At 37.9% G+C, this 20344-nt stretch overlaps 1 protein-coding gene across 2 annotated transcripts in view; it reads right to left on the reverse strand.

Moving 5' to 3' along the window:
• Positions 1 to 20344, reverse strand: part of ctnna2 (catenin (cadherin-associated protein), alpha 2) — a 322747-nt gene that overhangs the window by 53986 nt on the left and 248417 nt on the right. For both annotated transcript variants that reach the window (XM_008413693.3, XM_008413702.3), the window contains exon 10: positions 801 to 893. In XM_008413693.3, coding sequence (XP_008411915.1) covers positions 801 to 893 — 93 coding nt within the window. The remainder of the gene's footprint in view (positions 1 to 800; positions 894 to 20344) is intronic.

A 20344-nucleotide genomic window follows, 5' to 3' on the forward strand; every position in this document is an offset into this window, starting at 1 on the left:
AGGGTATCTGATTACTGGTAAGGCATAGCTGTTTATTGCACGGATCTTGTTCTTGCCATTGAGCTGGCTTCTCAGGACTTGCCTTATTCGTTGGAGGTATTTGGCTGTGGCTCCTTTCCTTGTGACCTCATCGAGGTTGCCATTTGCTTGTGGTATTCCCAGGTACTTGTAGCTGTGCTCTATGTCTGCTATTGTTCCTTCTGGGAGTGAGACCCCTTCTGTGTGGGCGACCTTCCCTCTCTTTGTAACCATCCGACCACACTTCTCTAGTCCGAATGACATCCCAATGTTAGTGCTGTAGATCCTGGTGGTGTGGATCAGTGAGTCGATGTCTCGCTCGCTCTTGGCGTACAGCTTGATGTCATCCATGTAGAGGAGGTGACTGATCGTGGCCCCATTCTTGAGTCGGTATCCGTAGCCAGTCTTGTTGATGATTTGGCTGAGAGGGTTCAGGCCTATGCAGAACAGCAGTGGGGACAGAGCATCTCCTTGGTATATGCCACATTTGATGGACACTTGTGTAAGTGGTTTGCAGTTGGCTTCAAGGGTGGTTTTCCACAGCCCCATCGAGTTTGCAATGAAGGCTCTTAGAGTCCTATATATATATATATATATATATATATATATATATATATATATATATATATATATATATATATATATATATATAACTATCCAAAGCTAATCTTTTGAAATCAGTTGAATATGGCTAAAAACAAACAAAAAATAATAAATAAATAAAAAATGTTGGCCACACCATGTATCCAGCTTGCATTTAAACTATTTTTCCAAGCATTTACCTGTGGACATAGGCTGTCAATTTGGGTGGCTGCCATCCGTACCAACTTCACACCCTCTTCATTATTGGAGATGGAGCAAGCCAAGTTGGCCACCTGAATAAAGCAAGCAAGCAAAAAAAAAAAAAGACATGGTTAGATTAAAATGATAAAATGAACCTGCAAACATCAGTTACTCTACAGTATAAATAAAGCTTAAAATTTAAACTGTAAAACAAATGACAAGTATAGGCAAACTAAAAAACACCAGATGTTTTTTTAGTTTCCAGTCTGAGAGCACTGCTCTCAGACTGGAAGTTTATTGGTGGTTCTGAGAGTTTCTACAAGTAAAATTATTATTGCTTTAGTTTTCAGAATTCTCCTGTGAAACCAGACCCCAGTATTAATCTGTGTCTACTTTAAAGGCTAGGCTTTAAACTTTCCTTTTTGATTAAAGTTCTGGTTAAGAGTGACTTAGGTTAGCCTGGAGTATCTCAGTGGTTATGCTGCAGTAGGTTCAGGCTCCTTAGGGACAAACTGACCCCTTTTCCACCTCACTCAGCTACATTCCCCTCCTTAGTGCTGTTATTTCATCATTTAACTTAACACACTCTGTTTTTTTTTCTCTTGTTAGAAGCTACATCTAGTCTGGACTTCTGTTTAGCTGTGAGACCTTCCCGGAGTCAGGCATTGGCTGAGCTACTGCTGCCAAAAACTTATAGATGATACACTTAGTCCTGTCTTTCACTGGTTAACCATGTCTCTCTCTAAGATACAGCAATTGGATGAGCTTTTACATTGAGAAACTGTCTGTGCTCTCTTCCAACCTATAGAAAACTGTCTCAGACCTTATCTGCAAAGCTCCGTTTCTCTCATCAACGAAGCCATGTAAAAAAATATTACCGTCATTAACTTTTAACTTTAGCCTGACATAAAAAGTACTTCTGAACTGTGATTCTCTCTCTGTGTGTGTGCGTGTGTGTGTGTGTGTGTGTGTGTGTGTGTGTGTGTGCATGTGTGTGCATGCTCTGTCTTCTCAAACCCCCAGTGGGTCATGCCAGATGGCCGTTCATACTAAGCCAGGTTCTACTGGAGGTTTCAATCTGTTAAGGGGAAGTTTTTCCTTTTGCTACATCCATGCCCAGGAGAAGGGGTTGCTGTAACTTCACCAACACATAGCGAGGGACTGACCACTGTTGCCACACGCTCATCCAGGAAGAATGAATGCTGGAAGTCAATGATCTGATGCAATGAGATTGGTTCCCTTATTTACAAAACTTACAAGAGTCGTTGTTTAATTTCTGGTCATTCTACATTACTGTTGTAAATGTTGACTGACGACTGTAAAAAACAAAACATTTTTGGACTTTTTGACTAAGTAGAGGGGAATTATAACAAAGAAGAAAGCATTGAACAGGTTGCAAAGAAATAACTGAATTTATTTGGATCCAAAATGACTTGATTCAAGCAACATGAACAGTGAAACCAGAAGTCATTAAGGTAACATTTTCAACACTGCTCTGATGATAAGAAAAGCATATCTAAATAATTGAGGAGTTTTGTTATTGGTTGCCTAATTTCATAATTAAGGTGCTAATTGGGTTTTATGAACAACAACAACAACAAATCTTTCTTTCTTTCTTTCTTTCTTTCTTTCTTTCCTTCTTAAAGAAGTTTACAGATAAAATGTTTTCCTTCAGACTGTTGACTTCCTGAAAATACATGTCAGTTGATATTTTAATTCCTTAGTTCATTTTGGTGCATTGACTAAACAATAGTTAACGGTTCACTTGCTCTAAACTGATTAAATGTGTTTCGGAGAATTTAAAGACCATAAAGAGCTGGCTGGATACATCTACAAAGTAAAGTACGTCAGAGGTGCAAAATGGAATATTTAAAATCACCACCTCTGAATCATTCACTTTTTATGACAAACAACAAAGACATACATGCACAAAGCTCGTTTTCCTCATGGAGTTATGAAATTTCTCCACACCCTCACTGCAGCTCATTGCTAATTTTAATAACTTTAAAACCCTTCAAAACCCAAATCTCATTCCCAAACAAATCAGATTTCAGCATGAACCTTCGGGCTTTGAGACTGAGCTGAACAGACGTGTGCCTGTTGGCAGCGAAAGGTGCCAGTCTGCATTAGCACTTCTAGCGCTCATGTCACTGTTTGAGAGAAAGTGAGGTAAATCAAATTTGTTTTAGAGGACTCTTGCTTAGAGCTCTGTCTCTTTACCCGTGACAGCAATGAGCACATTGATGGATTACAGTCCTTTATGTGAATCCAGGGTGTGCATGTAGGTGTGAGTGTGTGCGTGCGTGCGTGAGCTTAAAGTGGTGTTAGTGACAGAGTGGAAGTGTGTGATTGTGAGTTGGCGCCCCATAAATGTGAGTGGATGTTTGCATTGGATTTCTTTGAGGACCATGAAAAACGTAACAACTTAAATGCTGTTGGTGATGTTATTATGGAGTGAAGAAGTAATTCTCTAACATTTTTATAACATTTTGCAATTTTTAAATATATATTTTTTTTCTTGTCTTTCCAAAGTGCATTTGAAATCAGGAAAATGTTGGGGATACCCAAAATTGTTATCCACTAAAGAACTGCTAGAGCTTCTGTCTTTCTGGGGTTTTTCCTGGTATCTCATAGAAATAATATTCTCCTTTTGCTCAAAAAAAATCATATTTTATGAGCAAATATTACACCTTTATTTCTTTTTGCTAAGTATTAATTTTTTAATGATGAATAAACAACATTTCTGTTTGTGATGCAATTATTTTTGTTCTCATGCAACTTGGTGTAACTCTTGAACAAGTATCCTGAAATCACAATTAATATTTCCTTTGAAATAGTGTTTGTTTCATTTTCTTCCACTTCCATTAAGAAGCAGGCATCCAAAAATAAAATAAATAAAATATTCTATACATTTTCACATTCATCGCCGATTCAATTAGAATACAACAGCTCCACTTAACCAGCAGAAATCGCATCTTTCTTCTCTGACTTTATCCTCTTAACACGTTTTCCCGTCTCCAGCTCTGCTCAGCCCTCTGACTGCTGTTGCGTCTCAGGAGGCAAAAGGGGCAAAGGCCTCTCTGGATGCTGGAACCATGCCCAACAGGCCCACTCCCACTCCCTGTTACCTAACACAGAGTGCAAGGCTGGGGCCAGAGATGCAAAATCTAGTCCAAACTACTAATTGCAATCATCTAAGGAAGCACTTCTCCTTTGGGTTTTAATTTCTTTCTTTTTTTTTCTGACAAGGGTGAGAAAAACCAAGACAGAAGGTCTGAGAGTACACCCTGCAAGACTAATGCTGATATGGTCAAAGATACTGGAGCCGAATAAGGAATTCAAAGAGGCAGATGGAAGAGTGTGTGCGCGCGTGTGTTTTTGTGTGAGTGTGAGAAAAGGAGGAACAGAGAGAGATCCCTGCTGAATGGCCATTCTTCATTTTAGCCTAGAACAAAGAACTATCGATTCTGTCCTTTAGCTCTGCTGCGGATAATCACTTCAATTCTAATTTGATGACGGTTTCCATGGCACATGGAGAGATGGGTCTTCTTATGCTAGTCATTTAAATCACTGAAATGAAGCCGAGTAACTGGAAGACGCTCAGACAATGTCGGCTTTTTTTCTTTTTCATTACTCCAGCTGGGGCGTGGTTAAATTGGACTTCTTATGTGTCATCTGGAGGCAAATATGATGATAAGATGTCGAGTAACATCTTAAAGTGGTCTGTCTTGTTCTCACTTTGCAAGAGGCAAAGTTCACAATTGGCTGACTTCAAAGTAATTTCAATAATTCGAGTACCTCCCTTCAAAGCACCAATTCTGCAGCCATTTCCAGCAGTTACACTAGAGAGCATTTAGAAATGGAACCTATCCAAACGCTGGTGTTAGCCAAGGTTCCAGGTTCAACAGTTTGTCGGAGAGGAACGCAGGAAGTAGAACTTCAATCGAAAAATAATGCGAAGGAAAGATTCACTGAAGAGGACATTGATGGTTACTGTATGGTAAATCAGTTATCTGTACTCTCAACTTGTTACTGGGAAGCTGTTTGTGAAGGGACATACAATTCAGTGTTTTATTTATTTTTCACTGAACACAGCTAGAGCACTACTGCTTTTGGTGCTCAGTTTGCAGGATGCAGGAACAAATACTGCATGCATAGTAATGATTACCATGAAACAGTGACTACTCACTTTGAACTAAATCTACAAAAAGTAATGCATTGTTGGGAAGTGAAACAAGAAGCATTGATGGGACTTGATATTATTACAAATAAAATCCTTGAATGTAAGTATGAGTTTTCTTTACTTTGGCATCCTGAATAATAAAAACAATGCATTTAGTCATCAGATTCACCCATTTGTAAGTCCTTCTCAGAATAAATGCGGCTGTTTGGTAAACAGCTGCATTTAGGTTCAGATTGAGAACATTAGTGAGCAAACAACATTATGGAGACCAAGGGACACAGCAGACTGACCAGGGTAACCCTGTTTACAAAGCTGGGTTACCTGTTTACAAAATGATTTCATAATCATTGAACATATCACATAACAGTCTGTAATTCATCATATGAAAACGAAAGGAGTGTGGCACAACTACAAATCTACCAAAGCATGGATGTAAACCTATGCCGACAGACAGGGCAGGGGGAAAATTGATCAGAGATGCAACCAGGACTAGAAGAAAACTACAGATGAATGTTAAATACAAGAAGTCATCTTTTCAATCTGTTACAAATCGTGGAAGAAGCAAACATGGAAGAATGTGTATCGATAAGATGAGACCACATTCACAACACCATGTCAAGTGGAAAACTAACATTACCCTGAGCACGACATCATCTCATGAAACATTGTTGTGGAAGCTACAGGGATGTATTTTTTTGAGGTGGAGCTACTTAGCAAAGAAATTATGCAAATGTTGAAGACTATGCATGTGCAAACTTGGAAGATACCAAATAAAATTGTTCCTGTAATTGTAGCGAAAGGTAATTTAACAAACTATTGCCTCAGTGGGAGGAACAGAAAGAATGGCAGACTTTTCAGAGATATGCTCATTAAAAACACGAAAACTGCCAAAACTACAATTACGCAGCACTCTGAGTTGGTCTAGTAATAAAATGAAGTTGGTGGCTATAATATATAATAGCATTTGAAAGAACTCTATCTGCATAGTAGTGCCAGCCCTTGCAGGGGCACTACCATTTGTTTTAGTCACATGCTGTTAGCTCCAAATGGCTACAACTGTACATTCACTGTATGGACTGGAAGAGACTGAAGGTGGAGATGCATGACATTAGGTAACACATGCAGTCAAGGTTGTGTAAGGTTCAAGTCCATCGGGAATGCCAGGCAGCGGGAGCTCACGACCTGCTGTAAATGACTGTGAACCACAACTTTGAAAATCAATCCCCATTAAAGAGTGAAGTGCTTAATGCCTCGGGAGGAATGCCCACTGGGCTTGCTGCGACATCAAAGCAATGCCAAACCTTCTGGCATATTAAAACAAGAAAAGTGTAAAAAAACAAGAACAAAAGCAATGGATTTCCAACCATGTTCAGCCTGATATTACCTGAAGGGCTCGCTCCACACTTAAAACATGCTCTGATAAACATTACCCTTTCTAAATTTTAAGTTTTCACTTAAAAAAACTTTGAGTGACACCTCTTTGAGATCAATGTGTCACAATAAATTGTGAAATAATATTACATACAGTATTCGGAGCCGTATCATTCATAGCAGCAAAACGGTTTCACCTAAATCCAAGTTGTGAGGCTAGAACACGAAGCGTGAGTCACTGTGATTACAGACTGCTGTTTAAATTCTCCCTTTGCTACCTTGTTCTGTCAACCCACACATAACCAGCTAAAAGACAAAGTGGACCTAAATTGCGAGTGACTCTAATGCACTTAGAGGTTCTCTACACTTCTTAAGTTGGCATGGAAATGAGCTTACGTCGCTGTTTACGAACTGACTGTTTACAAAGTGACAGGTTCATAGTACTGCCCGACCCTCCTTCATGAACAGTCTCTGCAGCTTACCCCCTGGTTCAGTGTTGAAAGCTGACGGCAGAAAACAGGGAACAGGTGCACACTGAAGCAGAATGTCAGATGAATCTATAATGTCAATAATGCCACAACTTTCATTTTATAAATCTTTATTTTTCTTTATAATCCCAGGTAACAAAAATAAACAGCCAGTCCACTTAAAATGCCAAGAGTTCTGACACAAAGATACTACTTGCTCTTAAAGATAAATAATTCAGGACACTGTTAATGTGATCTATAACCTGCACAAAACATTTTAATTGAGTTAAACATCACATTAAACCTCTATTCTAAAAGTCAGTACACACCTGCCATAAGTTACAGTCCCTCTGGTTAACACCAAACACTGTTTTGTTCCTATAGCACATTTTTTTCTGACATTTTCTGTGGCATATGTGGCTTGGGGAGAGATTCTAATGTATCTAAGGGATCTAATAGTCTAAAGGTAAAATTATTACACTGCACCTCCCAGTAAAGCATTGCGGTGTGCAGTGCGTAGGAACTATCTTTGCAATCTGTCCAATTAGGATTGGTTTGCAAGGCAGAGGGGGCAGATGCACCAGGCTGATGGACTCCTAACCAGAGTGGTGTGATAAAAGTAAAAAGTACTTTGACAACGTATTAGTTTGAGGGTAAGCACACTTGTACATCCAGATTAAGATAGAATAAATGTGGAAAGAGTTCTGAAATGTTGGTCTTGATTTGTTTACATTACAAAAATCTGACATTTTACCTGGAGCATGTAGACTTTTTAGTCACTGTAACTCTTTCTTCACATGAAATAAATACAGAAAAATAACACAAATTAAACAGAGAGGCATCATGGCAGTACCGTGAACAGCCGTAAAAATGAAGTACAGAGGAGTAACACTAACTTCTATTTATTACTGCAAGAAAAGTCATTCTCTATGTTATTCTCTGATGCAAAATTGTAATGTCCCAAGGTTAAGACACTCACAATGACCCGTTGATGGCAACATAGTAGTTCAATGACCCGATTCTATACGGTCAATGACTCCTTAACAAAGCTCCTACCAGGTCAGCACAAGCAATTGTACAGGTCCCCTGTGACTAACCCTTTACAACAGGACCATTTAACTGAGGTGGAGATGCACAATGGGAGCACACTAGCAGTTATGTAAATGAAACAGCCTTCTCTTTTCCACACACTGATAGTTAGTTACATGCCATAACTTTCTATCACACAGATGACTTCCATGTTAATTACCTTGCAATGTGTTTAAAGCTATTTCTCAGTGCATTAGATGATTAAAGTCGTCTTTTGACAGCACTGCTTTTAGCAGAGCGCTTAAGTGTTCAGCTTCTGTCCTCTTTGTGATCACATAAGGATTTTGAGTTCAGACCTAGTATTAATGTTTTAGGCTTTTCATTTTATGATCAATGGAGTCAAAAGTGTGCACAGATACAGTATCTAAGATTTTTTAGAGAAACATAAACATGTAGAAATTCTCTTTGATCTCCCCTTAAACTCCAGTACTAATGAAGCTCAACTGAAGATTGTATAGAACTATGGGAACTTGCAAAGTAAAGATGACAAAAAAGCTAATATCTGACATTTAAGCAAGAACACAGGAGGAGCCCTCCTAAAGGATGATATGACTTGATACATATGGCTTTTAATAAAAGTATATCTTGCTGCAGCTGATAATGTTTGTCTGAGGAGACATGGCTGAGTGCTAGGCTAATGCTAGCTGACATTGTCTCTGATTTGATAAGGGTTATCAAAAATGTGTGGTTGCAGTATATTTTGTTACAGCTAGCTCCAGTTAATCAATCATATGCAAACAAAAACTTGCAGAAAGTTTCCGTTCTTTACAAACAAGTGCTTTATTGGATAGGAAGCTGCAACAGCCAGCACAGTCTCTCTGTGCTGGCTCAAACAGTGTTTAGGGTGTAAAGAAGACATAGGAGAAGACATAGGCTCTGTCTGGATATTTTGTAAGTTTGAGATGTTTTTCTTTCTTTGAACCGTATTAATTCAGTTTTGGGTAAAGATTAGAAATATATATATAAAAAAAATGCATTTTTAAAAACTTAGAATTGTGTTTAAATGTGAGACAGATACCTGGAAATTTTCCAATCTGATTAAATAGCCCATACATACTCCAGATTTATGTGGTAGAAATCACAACACTGGTGGAAGATTTGTGGGTTATGTAATATGAAGGTAAATAGTGTCACAGTGTTACATTTGTATTGGGGGAATTATTAGTCATTTAAGAATTTTCTTATTTTGAATAATAATTATTATTCCCACCTGCTGGCACAGAGTGTTTTTTTAATAGAGAACATTTTACAACAGGTTTACAATATCTACAACACATCACACTTTCCAGTGGATGTTACCTAAATTCTTTTCAGGTTTTCCCTCATCAATATAATCAAAGGGCACTGTTAAATATAAATACAAAAAAAGCATCTTCTGTAAAGCTGTATATACACTTCGATTGAAGAACACCTTTCATTTCCAAATTCAGTAAGAAAAAAAATTCCAGATATGAATACAAAACAAAACAACAAAAAAGCTTCAGTTTATAACTTCAATATCCACTTCAAGGCAGCAGTCCAACACGACAAGAACCAAAACAAGAATTGAGCTAAACAAAATTAAAGACTATCAATCAACGGACCTCTTCTATCCCTAATGATCTTCTCTTGGACCAAAAAGCAAAGCTGAAAGTTTCAGTTGATTAAAAACACACAATGAGGACTTCTCTTTTTCTTTCAAACATCCTGCGCACTTTTCTGTGTCAGACTCTAAAATTCAAAACAAACTTTTACTGTAACCTTTAAAAAAACTGCGTCGCCAGTGAAAGAATTCATATGAGAAATAATAACTATTTGATTGAATGGTTGCAATTTGCCTTGTAAAGAAAGTGAAGATGTATTAGCAGTATTTATTATTTTTCCTCTAATTGCCAGAGCGCTGAAAATATCAAAGAGGAATCTTTTTTTTTTTTTTTTATTGAATTACCAAAATAGAACCATGAGTTGATTTTTCTTTTTTGAAAGGCTATATGATTTTCAATCAAAAGCTGTGGTTGGCTGCAGCAGAAAACAGCCACCAAAATCACATCACAGTCTCCTTGACAACCATGACTGAGCTTGCATAAAACTCTGACAGCGTGATTTACAGTGATCGTTTCTCTGGAGGCACCTCTAAGGTTTGACTACTGCTAAAACCATGGCTGGCTTCTCGATACACATGATAATTTGCTGTAAACTCCTGGGGATGTGAAGCACTGCTGCTAGCTAGGTTGGAAACAAGCACGGGGGGTGGATGACAATGCAGACAAGTACATACAACCGTGCACATGGCTGCAGATGTAGATACACACTTCAAAGAGGAGTGGTACAGGCAACTGATGTAATACAAAAGAAGACGGTGGCAATCTGTTTTGTAGGAGGCTTGTTCATTCCTTTATAAATGTCAAGGAGCAAAGGGATTTTTATGCGGCCACATACGCAGAGACTTGAAAATGCGATTCATATTTACACCAAAATTTGAATGCCTAGGCCCTGGAAGGAGAGAATGGGCACCTAGAGATAAATATCCACAGTATAAAATTTTATTGAGCTCAACAAGGGACAGAGATAGGTAATTGAAAGCAATATAAACAAATCAAATAATGTGCCAGGACATGGTGTAGAGGAGTGTCTCGCTGTTCAGCTTCGGTTTAAAGTCCTGGATATTGGATTATCTTGTTCACGTGGCTGTGAATGACGGTGCATTAAAGAGAGAAAGGAGAGGAGAACAAATGGCTGACTCACTTTGCCCAAGGCGCAGGACAACTATAGTGTTCACACTTTGCATTGGCTGGGGCGTCTTGTTGCTTTGCTGTGCTTACATCTTAAGTAGTAAGGGCAAAGTACACTAGGTTTGGCGCACTTTTTAATGGTAAGTGGGGGGAAAGTTCTGTAACAAAGGAGTTACAGGGCCCTACATGAAGAAAGAAATACGTTTTATTTAATCTGGTACTACTGTGGCTTTTTAATGTAACAATCCTTTTTGACTTTTGTTGAAGTTAGTACTGTAGTTGTACATGCAGCCTCTCTCTCACAGGTCTTCTCCGCACCCACCCAAAAACACAGCTAAGCTTTTTTTCAACTGAAATATTGATTTTTCGCCGCTTTGCCCCAGCTCTCTTCCACCCACCCTCATCTCCCAGGAGTGCTGGCCAAGCAGTGGAGCTTGGCACCAAAACATAATTATGAAAATGGACCTCTGGGTTGTTTCTTTTAATCTATCTGTCCCTTTGCAACAGAAGTTATTTAAAACTGTTTCAGGGGAATTGAAATGTTTAACCCACTTTACTGTAAAGGCTAGTTTACATATCGGCGCTACAAGATCAGTTACAGTCAAAATTTCATGGAAAAGCCATTTTATTTCATTTCAGTACTTCAACTCATATATGTGTTGGTGTAGATTCATTAGACACAGTTATAAATATTTCAAGTGTTCAGTGTTTTCAACACACTGATTTTAGCTCACAGCAAATGAAAAGCCAAATCTTTGAGTTTCTCAGAAAATTGCAATAGCACAAGACAGAACTTTTTTCTTTTTTTTTTTACATACTGTTGGCATATTGAAAATTGTGTCCAGTAGAGTATATGCACTTAATTCTTTGCCTGGGTTATTTTCCATAAATTACTGCATCATTGTGGCCAGCTAAGGAGTCATCGTTGGTTTTGGTGATTCTCATCTTCCTCTTGGCAATAATTCATAGATCATCGGTTGTCTTCAAATCAGATCAGATTGCCGGCCAAACAAGTCCTGCCGGAGAATGAAACTGGCATCTTCATAAAGCTTGACAGCAGGAAAATGGATTGGACTTATACAGCCAATTTGGGGCAAAGTGCTTTGCCCCAGGGCGCACCGACATGCGACAGAAGGAAGCTGGAATCAAACTTTCAACCTGCCAATTGCAAAACGACCCAATGAGCCCCAGAACTATATTTGACTTGCTCTAAAATGTCTTGGTGAACAGCTGCACTGACTTTAGATTTGATAAAACACAGAGAACCAACATGGCTCCCCAAATCAGCACTGATAACGAAAACCTCACACCAGACCTCAAACATATTGGATTTCATTCCTCTCCACTCCTATTTAGGCTCCTACACTGTGATTTCCAAATAGCATGTAAACTCTACCTCCATCTGAAAGATGAACTTTGGACCACTGTAACCCATGTCTCAGGTGTGTCTTTATGTAGTGGTTCACACATGACTGCAACCACAGTCCAAGCATTCTGAATCGTTTCCAAATTCTTTAACATACTTTGTTTTAGATCCTCTCAAGGCAGCAGGTTTTCTTGTTTCTCACACACCTTTTTCTCCCTCACCTTTTCCTTCCACTAAACCTTCCATAAATATGCTTGTACACTACACGGTGTGAACATCCAGCTTCTTTAGAAATGACATTTTGTGGGTTTCACTCATCTTCTGGATAACCTTCAGCTGAGCAGTCATCTTAATGTTCTGTGAAACTAAAATGTTGGGTTTTGGTTAGTCATCAAAATTATTCGAAACAAACACTTGAAATAGATCGCTGTGTAATAAAGTTTTGAATTGAATTGAGTGAGAAAAATGACTCATTTTAAAAAAAAATTAATTGACATGTACCTGTGTAAGATGTCACCTGCTTTGGCACAAAAATGTTGGAAAGCTTTTCATATTGTACAAACTTTTTCTACAGGTAGCGCAGAGTGACATCTAACTATGAAGACTACATTTTGATTTACATGCTCCCGTTTCCATCATACACTGAATTCCATGACAAAATGAATACAGACAGACGCATCTGCTGTCTCTCTCTAACGTACAGTTCAATTATGTGCAATATCTAAAACATCCTACTAAAATTATGCACACTCTCTCAAGAATAAACTATGGAATATGAGTGACAACCATTTTAAATAGGCTTATCTAGCCAGCTCCAGCTTAAAATCCATGTGGAAGCATTCGGTTTGTCTCTATGCCTACACAGTGGCTGAACACTGATTAGGTTGGTCAGAGGCCATCATAAAAGTTATTATTTCTGACTTTTGTGAGTGAGCATGTTCATATTGCCTTTCACCCAAAGCACAGCATCTTATTTCAAACGAGACCAGATTTTAAGTTGATCTAAAGGATCTTATAACAGCAAGGTCCTATTTCAGACAAAATGTGAACACAGCAAGACCTTGACATTTCTCCACATCACATCCCTTGGCCTTCTCACATCTATCTTAGGCACAAGAAGAGCATGATTAGTCCTGTTGGATAATAGATGCACGCAATGGTAAAGGTCAGCAGTTGTCATTCTGTAATGCCTCAACCTTTATATTGGGGGATTGCTGAAAAGAGATTATGATTCATAAGAATCAATAATTACTCATCCTATATCATGTTCATGAAACGTGTGCTTGAAAAATGTAAACAAGTCGGCTTAGAGGTCAGAAACTATCTTAATGTCCTTTCAGTTGGTTGGACTCACAATTAAAAAATAAATAATAATAATAAGGTTGTTGATTTTACTGTACAATTTTTAACTAAAAATAAAATGACTCCTCTAAGATGTATCAGAGAGAAGAATTTACTTTCTGGGCTAAAGCTTAATCCTAACTTGCATTTGAAAATATAACTGTGATTCCAGGGCTTTTAAATAAGTGATTATCTCTCAGGTAAAAAATAGAGGTGAGAAGACATTAAAGGCCATCATGGTAATGGCTGTTTGCAGAGTGAACAGCATAGTTAACACAATTAATATCAGCTATAATTCATTATTGATCAGTAATTACCACCACAAGTACACTAAAGTGTTCTTTAATAAATGTTAAAATGATAACATTAGAAGAATAAATGATAAAAAAAAACAAACAAAACAAGTAAGCTCCAGTAATTTTGATTGTAAGATTGTGTATCTGTACACAGAGAGAGTACTGGTCATATTAAGTTGAACAAGGTCACCATGAAGGAAAGGATGTTATTGGTACTTATTTAATCAAAATATAACTGTAATCAGGTGGCATGAATTAGTCACCAAAATAATGCTTAAAAACAAACAAACAAAGAAAACAGCAACAAAACAAAACAAAACACAGATTTCCAATCAGCAGAATATCTCATTAAGTAGATATTTTTTTTAGCCTGGGCTACCAACTGACATGATTTCTGTCATTTTCTTTATAAGACATTGACAAACTATGAATTACATGTAATTAGGCTTTTGCAAGAACATTGTGCGACTATTATTCCTTGTGGAATAGTGTCTGAGCACTCAGCATGTTCAATTTACCTGGTAATCTTTAATTAGTAAGGCAAAGTTCACCCTGTAACATTTTGTGTAATTTCCACACTGAAAACAGGGACACTGAGTCACCATTCAGTCTCACAGCTGCTGCCTATATGGGTGCTGCTGCTCCGCAGTGTAATTAGTTGTTTACCTGAGAATTAAATCTGTTTTATTTATCCTCGCACATAAACAAAATAAACCTCCCACAGGCCTTTCTGAATCATGGGACATGCTCTGAACAGCTCTGTTGTCAAGTAGTCTACATGATGTACACTGAAGGTGGCAGTAACACCTTCTGCATGTTTTGCCACCAAAACGTTACACTGAGGGCACTCTAATTTGCTTGCACTGAGGAAATTATTTGGGGTTTGGATTGGCTGTTGAAGAGTATTTATTTTGGCACAGGAACAGGGAAAACACCTGCTAGGTAAAAACAAAAAATACATTAAAAAAGTTCACAAATGTGTTATCATCTTTGATATATGCCTTTGAGCAACAGGATTCTGCCAGTTATCAGTGTTAATTTCCCTCATTTGCACGATTCATAAATTATATGGCAGCCATTAGGAGCCCTGCGTCTTACACACTGGTGAAATAATATACTTACATATATATATTCTCAATAACACAGATCCTAATTTTAACTCTGAGCTTTTCCTAATCCTGTATTAATATTTCCAAATACTATAGGGTTCATGACAGAAAGTGGCTGAAATCCTAAAAGGAAAAATGGGAACAACCTTCTTCTGTTCAGTTTTCCATTTTTTCTGATAAGTCTATGCAAACTCTGCAGACAAGGATTGATTTTATTCATGTTGTTGCACATACAGTTTTAGAATTTTCGTTTCGCTCAGTGAGCTTTCCTTTGACTTCATATGAGGCACCTCACTGATACTGCAAATAGCTAATGTTGCTTTTCATTCACACTGGCACCTTCCATGTTGTTACGTTGTCAGCATGATCTGGAACTGATAACATGGCGCATTCACTGATCAAAACAAAAATCATACATTTTGGACTCCAACTAGGCCATCACTTCTTAGAGCAACTCAGGCTGACAGCTGTCTTTCTGTGCTGCCACATTTGGTCGTCGGGTTTATTAATGTTAATTGGTGACTGATAAATAACTCTTATATTACTCAACTGTATTAGAAAATGTAATGATCAGTTTGCTGTTCTCTGATAATTTACCAACCAATAATAAATCATTACGTTGCTACGTGATAGAAAACTGTCCACTATTCTGTCTGTATATCTTCTACTGTAAGTGTTTGTGTTTTCAGTTCACACACTTTATTATTAGATGACTGGAGATCTCATAACCTCTGTTTTCCTCCCACGGCTCAGATCGAATTTCAGCTATGACCTATCATCAAAAGGTTCAATTTTCTGACACTGCTGGTCAGTCAATATACTCACATGATATAGAGAAGGGACTAAGGTCTTACGACTTAAGTCTCTTGAAAAAGGCATTTAAACCCTAAAAGTGTCTGTGCACACAATAACTGATTGAGTTTTCCACCTCATCATATGTAATCACATATTACAGTGGAGTGTTGGTGTCTGAGGTCTGTATAGAAGTCATGTATTCTTCACTGATGTTTTCCTTTCATAAAGTAGGTAGTGTCTGATCAAGACAAAAGGCCTTGATTTTTGACAAAGCACCTCAGTCACACTTAGCATCAAAATCTCTGCATTTTCTGATTTACATTATTGGACAAACACTCCAGTGTTACCCCCACAGCAAATAACAGCTACATTGTTAACATTTAAAAAGCAGTCACTGAAAAATGCATGAGCAACAATGTATCACTTAGATGTGCCAAGCAACCAGGCAGATAATCATATCATTTCAGCAGTTCTGTGAATACATATGGGGTGGTTTGCTAAGCTGACAGCGCCTAGCTGTGCATGTTTTAAATGTGCATGTAGCTCACAGATGTACCTAAAATATCAGTGTCTAGACTGTGCTGAGCGCTCATCAGAGCTAGCGAGTAATCAGAAGCGGAAAACCTTTGCCACCCAGATGACACTGACTTTTGCCGTAATTGGCTGGAAATGGTACAGCAAAGGAGTTTGGAATTATTTGCCATGGCAACCACTGTCTTTGTTCTTTAGCTAATACTGTTGTTGAACTCTTGGCAAGTTGTCGTTTCATTGCTTTCCCACTTTTTGGAATTAATTCAGTAGAGCAAGAACTCAATATCAAATTGTGTGTGTTAATACAAATTTTAATGCTGTGAGTAGCAGAACATTAAGAATGTTTTGTGTAGATGCTCATTCAGAAGTACATTCATTAAAAAGACTGTGCTGTTTAATGAAGATTTTACATATTATTTAAAGGAAGGAACATTGCATTTACCGGTACTCAAGTTATAAATGTTTTAGTGTTAAACAAAATTGTATTATCCAATTTTAACACAGGTATGAATAGCAATTATGTTACATTATACACTGAATATTAACTTGCATAAAGACTTAAGACCTTTTTTTGCTTTGCCATGCATCACAAAATCCATTTAGTCGTTTCTCCTCAGTCTGTATGCATCGCTTCACAGTGCAAAAATAAAACAAATAGCCCTTTTTTACTATCTGCAAATGTATGTATAAATACATTATTAAACAGCTATATGATAGAAAGTAGGAGAGTGATCTTGAGAGAACAGAGCAATAAATATAAAGTACTCTGGCATCAAAATCCCGTCCAAAGCGATTTCAGACCTTGTGAATGTTTTCATATCAATATGCTAACCAGCTGAAAGATACTTGTAAGAATAGACTCAAAAAAAAAAAAAATCAGAAAAAAAATTAGTTCAGAAGTGACCAAGCCAAAACCTACACTGAACATCCTTTCATAGAATACCATGTATACATAGTCCTTTAATTTTCACAGTTTGTCACATTTCAACCATAAAATTCTGTATATTTAGAGAATCCGATTTCATATAAATGCAACGCAGTACTGTGTAAAGCAGAAGGAGAAAAGGAAACATCCATCAATGCATTCTTAATTCCCAGTAATCAACGCAGCGGGGTCTGGTGACTATCTCCAGCAGTCATTGCATGAGAGGTGGGGTGGATCCTGGACAGGTTGCCAACTAATCACGGGGCAACACAGAGACAAAGTACAAAAAGCAAGCATGGACACACTCAGAACCTCAGGGGCGAATTTAAACCAATTAATCTAAGAGTAATGTCTTGGATAGTGGGAGAAAGCCATAGGAGGAGGTGTGCCATTCACTTGTTTTCACTCCTGAGGCAACGATTTGTAAAACCACCTTTTGTTGCAGTTATAGTTGAAGGGTTTTTGGGGTATGTTGCGATCAGCTCCAGTAGATCTTGAGACAGACGATTTTGACCATTTTTTTTTTTTTTTTGCGAGATAGCTCAAGTACAGTCAGATCAGATGAAGAGTGTCTCTACACATCGGTTATAGAGTGTGTTTGCAAAATCTATAATAGATTTAGGACTAGGCTTTGAGTAAGCAGATACAACACATCATGGCACTTTCATCTGGTCTAGCTGTATGTTTAAGATCCAGAGGAAGGTGAACCGCTTCCCCAGCCAATAGTCTTTTGCAGCCTCTAACAAGTTTTCTCAAGGGTTGATTTAAAAGCATAAACATTACAACACCCCCTCACCCTACAAAGCTGGCTTGCTGGTGTAGAAGTCATCTGACACAAGCCTGTGAATATCTTGCGTGAATAGTTTTCCACCCAACCCTTTACACTGTCCTTTCACAAAACATATGGGGATTCAAAAATGTGCCTTAACCTCACCTTGAAGTGCTTTATGAAAGAGACTAATAACCTTTTCCTTAGGTGGAAAATAATGCCTTGGTAGGTTTGTAGTTGTGCCAAACTCTTTCCATTTTTGGTTAACCGACTAAAAATCCAAGCGGGGCATTTTTTTTTTTAAGCCTAAATAATCTCCAGAACTTTTTGACTTCATTTTTGAGCATAAACAATGTCAGAAAAATGTTGGTTTTACCTTGTAAAATTACTAATATTTGTCATAAAAATAAAAAAAAACTGTGATAAATGGTATCCTTTAAAATGTACATCACCACCAGCAACCAAGACAAAATGAAGCTTAAAAGTTGTAGAGGGCCATACCAAGATGATTGTACTCCTTATACAGGATCAAGAGGAGGCAAAGGCATAGAGGTTATACTGTTAACTGCTACACAATCCTTCATTCGAGAGAGAACTGCATCCTCTCCCTCATCTTCTCCTCTCCCTATCCACCCAAAAGTGTAGCTAACCTCTGGAGAGAAGACGGATGGCTCCTTCTGCTCCATTAATCTAATGACAATGCCCCATGACTAAGACCAGCTTAGCAGGCATTGCTCATCCCCACTGGCTTCTTTTTCACTTATCATGCCATCTTTCTATGAATGCAACAGGGGCAATGACAGCGAAGGAGGGCGAGACAGAAAATAAAGTGAGGCAGAGTGAAGACAAACAATGGCCGGGTAATATTTAAATGGTGTCTATGGTTACCAAAGGATTTCCCGGGACATACTAATGCAGCATGTGATGAACAGAATCTTAAAACCATTGGAGATGATTAAAGCCCTGATCCCAACACTGCATAACATATATAGGGAATTTTGGCAAAGTAATACAATGATGAACCCTGGTTTTGCTGAAAAAAAGGAAAGTGATGGTGAGATAGCTGAACCTGAATCAACGGTTTCTAAAGAGATGAAGTCATAATAATTTGAAATAAAATCAATATTTACAAAGCGATTCAAAAAGTGGGAATAAGTATAATTTTATTTCAGTAGTTAGGACACAGAAGGAATTTTAGGCATCCATGTAGGAAGCCACAGATTGGGGAGCCAAAATCCCCTGTTGAGTTGCCAGCAGACCCAAAGGGACCACTTGGAATGGGCAACCGAGATGGGTATGTTCCTTGTAATTAGTTGCAATTTCAGTGACTTATTTAAAGATGGGATAATCATTAGCAGATAATTGGTGAGATGTTGAACAACATAATTTATGTTTTTGCTTGGCTTTTTGCTTTTGTAGATTTTGTTCTACATTTGATTATTTGTGGATTTTGGTTTGGAGACACAAATGAGTATGCCAGCAGTCTAGACAGCACAAAAAGATATGCTTTCAGCCTTTTCAATATGGTTGTTTTGGTAAGTGCTTGACAACTTGCTGTATTAATACTTTTAGCAATTCAAAGAAGTTTATTTGAATATGGAAGTGTGTCACTGCTGTAGATACTCAATATATATCATTGTGTATATCAGTGAACAAAGTCTTCAATGACATTCACATAAATACAGTCTGTGGAAGAACAAGTTTCTGTTAGACCTCAGCACAACTTTTGACACTACTGTCCATTAAACATTACTAAAGTGACTGGAGAGCTAAGTCAGATGCTCTGGTGCAGTACTTGACTAGATCGAATCTTACGTTTATTCGTAAGATTCGTGTGAATAATTAATTTCTCATGGGAGTCACATGTAGGGTACCCAAAAATCAAATCTTTCAGGCCTCTAGCTCAGATTATATAAAGTAATAAGATTAGTTGCCATGGCTACATAGATGATACATAACTCTACGTTACAATGTCACTAGGTAACTCCAAACACCTCTAGGCACTAAACAGAGGCTTTTAACAAATCGATGTGTGGATGTGTCAGAACTTTCTACAGCTGAACAGAAACAAAACTGTAATTATTTTTGGATCTAAAGAGGAACAATCAAGAGCCAGCAGGTCGCTTGAGTTATTTCAGCTAGGACCTAGAGATCTGGCCCGAAATGTGGGTGAATCACACCTGGAACTTCACAAATACATAAAGACAATTACAAAGTCAGCCTTCTATCACCTGAATTACATTTCTATGATTAAAGGATTGATTTCCCAGAAGGATCTAGAGAAACTCACACGTGCTTTAGTGTCTAGTCGCATTGATTCCTGTTACATTGTCTTCACCAGTCTGTCAAAAAAGTCATACAGTTGCAGCTGATCCAGAACACTGCTGCTTGCATTTTTAGCATACCTAAGAAAATAGAGCACACCATCCTAGTTTTAAAGTACTTACACTGGATCCCTGTAGAACAGAGAATAGACTGGCTTCAAACTAAAATACATTAAAGATCTGTTGTTATTGTACCAGCCTTCCAGATCACTCACATTTTCTGGTTCTAATCTCTATATCCCAAGAATCAGAATTACACATGCAGA

Source organism: Poecilia reticulata, chromosome 1, assembly GCF_904066995.2.
Source record: "Poecilia reticulata chromosome 1, P_reticulata-male-v2, whole genome shotgun sequence".
Classification (NCBI taxonomy): domain Eukaryota; kingdom Metazoa; phylum Chordata; class Actinopteri; order Cyprinodontiformes; family Poeciliidae; genus Poecilia; species Poecilia reticulata.